General features: G+C 68.6%; 1 protein-coding gene across 1 annotated transcript in view; it reads right to left on the minus strand.

Annotated features, from left to right (window-relative positions):
* Window positions 1-627: 627 nt before the first annotated feature.
* Window positions 628-3,110, minus strand: part of IDUA (iduronidase alpha-L-) — a 15,407-nt gene continuing 12,924 nt past the window's right edge. The window contains exons 8-14 of the mRNA XM_029949760.1: window positions 2,629-2,845; window positions 2,078-2,290; window positions 1,863-1,984; window positions 1,661-1,786; window positions 1,512-1,588; window positions 1,031-1,131; window positions 628-859 (exon numbers count right to left, since the gene is read on the minus strand). Of these exons, the coding sequence (XP_029805620.1) occupies window positions 753-859; window positions 1,031-1,131; window positions 1,512-1,588; window positions 1,661-1,786; window positions 1,863-1,984; window positions 2,078-2,290; window positions 2,629-2,845 (963 nt within the window). The 3' untranslated portion in view covers window positions 628-752. The remainder of the gene's footprint in view (window positions 860-1,030; window positions 1,132-1,511; window positions 1,589-1,660; window positions 1,787-1,862; window positions 1,985-2,077; window positions 2,291-2,628; window positions 2,846-3,110) is intronic.

A 3,110-nucleotide genomic window follows, 5' to 3' on the forward strand; every position in this document is an offset into this window, starting at 1 on the left:
CTCGCCAGGTGGTCTCTCCACACCCTTCTGTCTCAGGACAGATAAGTGCCCACCACCTGCCATGTCTGCCGGGTGGGGTGCAGGTGTCGGAAGGGGTCCCAGGGCTCTGCACAGCCCGTCAGCTTCCTGCCCATTGTCCCATCTCTGTAAATGGTCTCAGCATGCCACCTGTTTCCGTCTGGGCTCAGGTATGGAGCCAGGATGACCACGGGGGCGGTCACAGCCTGCAGATGACACTGTGGGCCCTTCCTGCCACTGGCTGTAGTTTGGACCAGACAGCCTGGAAGCCCCACCCTGCCTCCCACCTGGTAGGGTACAGGGGACAGCCTGTCTGGGCTCAGGAAGGGGGTCCCTTCCTGGGCCCCAACCTGACCCAGGCGGTGCCCCTGCTCTGCAGAACAAGGGACAAAAGTGGGGCCCACTGCCACCAACAGAGACACCAGAGACCCCAGGCAGGCAGGGCAGCCATCCTAATGGCAGCCAGACCTCAGTGTCCCTGTGCTGAGCCTGCCCCCCATCCTGGCTCCCACGGGTGGGGGGGAAGCACTCTGGAAGGGGGTGGGGAGGGTCTTGCTCGAGAGGCCCCGACTTGGCCGCGTGCCCACCCACAAAAGCCAACCCCAGGACTGACGAGCGGAAAGGCACTTTAAGGAGGTGAGTGAGTCACAGGAGAGGGCGAACAGAGCCAAGTTCCGGCCGACGGTGGTCTGGCCCGCCTCAGCTCCCAGCCGCCCAGGCGCCGGCCCACGCCCTCATGGGGCAGGGACCTCCAGGTACCGCACAGGGTTCGAGAAGGGGCCCGGTCGGGCCCAGTAGTCCACGGCTCGAACCCGGTAGGAGCCAGAGGTGACGGCTGTGTCTGAAGGTGTAAACACACACGTGTGGTCCTGAGCGCATGCCTCCTCAAACCCGCCCAGATTCCTAGAGCCCCCTAACCCTGGGCTTCACAGGGCCCTGGACCACCCCCCACCCCCCACCCCCCGCCCACGGAACACCGTGCTGAGTCCCGGGCCGCAGGTGGGAGGCGCACCTGGGCTGAACACATAGAGGTTAAAGGTCGACGGCTTCCTGCTGACAGGAGTGTACCCCTCTCCATCCGCGGAGAACTGGACCTCATACGTCCACAGACACCTGGGGAAGGCCGGTCAGGACCAGGGCTGGCGTCCAGGTGCGGTGAGTGGACACTGTGACCTGACCACCCCATTCCCTACAGCCCCTTTTCTGACTCCTCCCGGATGACAGGCCAGCTCCATGAAGAGAGGGGACAGGGGACCAACTGCCACCTTAAATGTCCCCTGTAGGTACCCCGCGCCCCTATCAACAGGTGTGGCGTCTTGGGCCACTTGTGTGGTTGTGCCAGCAGTGGTGCTGGGGGTAAGGGGCAGAGGCTTGGAGGACCACAGCTGAGTGACTACATGGGCACTGAAGCCTCCAGGGGCCGGAGTGGGGGGAACGGGTGGGGACATACAGGAGGGGGATTAGGAGTCCTGGGAAAGAGCCCACTCACGCACTTGGAGACGATGTGCTCGTCCGACCAGACCAAGAGCACCTGCCCACTCGTCAGGGGCAGAGCTCGGAGCCGGGTCACCTGCAGGGAGAGAGCCGCCATGACTGGGGGCCTAGGGGGGCCTGGGCAGCGGGGGAGGGGGCTGCCACTTGCCTGGCCCGGCGGCTTCTCTGGGCGTGCGCACACGTGCACCAGCAGGAGCGAGGGCAGCCGGAGCTCCGGGCGAAGCGTCAGGTGGCCGCTGGCAGGGAAGGGACGAGGCGCTACGGCCACAGGGTCCTGGGGACAGGGACTGGTACTCAGGGGCCCTGGAACCTCGGGAGCCACCCCGTCCCGTCCCCCACCCTGCGCTGACCTCGGCTGCACGCATGCGCCGGAACTCCTCTGCAGAGGGGAAGACTGGCCGGCCGAGGCGCTGCCACTCGCCATGCGGGCTGCTGAACCGGTTGTCCAGGTAGAATGTGACATAGACGAGCCCTGCGGACCAGACCCTGGTGCCATGTCTCGCCGACCCCGCCCCTCCAGGCCCCGCCCCTCCAGGGCCACCCCTTCCCGGGGACCCCAGCTCACCGGGTCCCGGGGGCACCCCATGCAGGCGCAGGGTCAAGGCGACGCTGCGGTTGGGGTGGGTGCGCGTGTCGTCGCTCGCGTAGACCAGAACCGTGGCGCGCCAGGAGTCCGCGGGGCCGGCAGGGCGGTGCGCGCTGGCCAGGACGCCCACCGTGTGGTTGCTGTCCAGCACCGTCCCGCCTCGCCACACCTCGGCCCTCAGCTGCTCGCTGTCTGCGGGGCGGGGTGGGGTTGTGGCTAGGCGGCAGTCTCAGCCCCTCTGACCTCCCGAGGCCTGGCTTCCTGCCATCCCCCCACCCCCACCAGGAGGCGCCCCGCCGCACCACAGCCTCGGCGGCCCAGCGCGCTGGCGGGAGCAGGACCGGTTGGGGGCAAGAGCCGCTCCCACCCCCGGCAGGGCACGGACACCCATGCCTCCCCGCCCCGGGGCCCTTGCACAAACCACTAGGGCCTGGTAGGACGCCCTGTGTAATGGAGGCCCCAGCCCCGGGTGCACTGGCGGCCTCGTCGGCCTGCAGTCGGGGCCAGCGGAAAAGGCGAGGCAGGGGTACCCAGCAGGGCCAGCAGCGCCATGGCGGTGAGCACCGGCTTGCGCAGCAGCTGCACGTGCGGTGGGCGCGTGTTGTTGACCTGGAAGCGCGCGGTGAGCGTGCGCTGCGTGAAGGGGTGCGGGTGGTAACTCAGGAAGGCGTTGTCGTTGCTCAGGAGCGCGTAGCGCACAGGCGAGCTGGCGTTGGCCACCAGCAGGTTCTGGTGCTGCGCGATGACCTGCGGGGACCCAGGGGATTGGGGTGTTCCAGGCCACACGCCGGGACCCGCCCTCCACGTCCCCGTGAGGAGCGCCGCTCTGCAGGGAGGCCGGGGCGCGCCTGCCTTCACCCCCCAGGGACACTGATCCGGGGGAGGTCCGGGCGCGCCTGCCTTCACCCCCAGGGACGCCGCTCTGCGGGGAGGCCGGGGCGCACCTGCCTTCACCCCCCAGGGACACTGATCCGGGGGAGGTCCGGGGCGCACCTGCCTTCACCCCCAGGGA

This window comes from Suricata suricatta, chromosome 1, assembly GCF_006229205.1.
Source record: "Suricata suricatta isolate VVHF042 chromosome 1, meerkat_22Aug2017_6uvM2_HiC, whole genome shotgun sequence".
NCBI lineage: Eukaryota > Metazoa > Chordata > Mammalia > Carnivora > Herpestidae > Suricata > Suricata suricatta.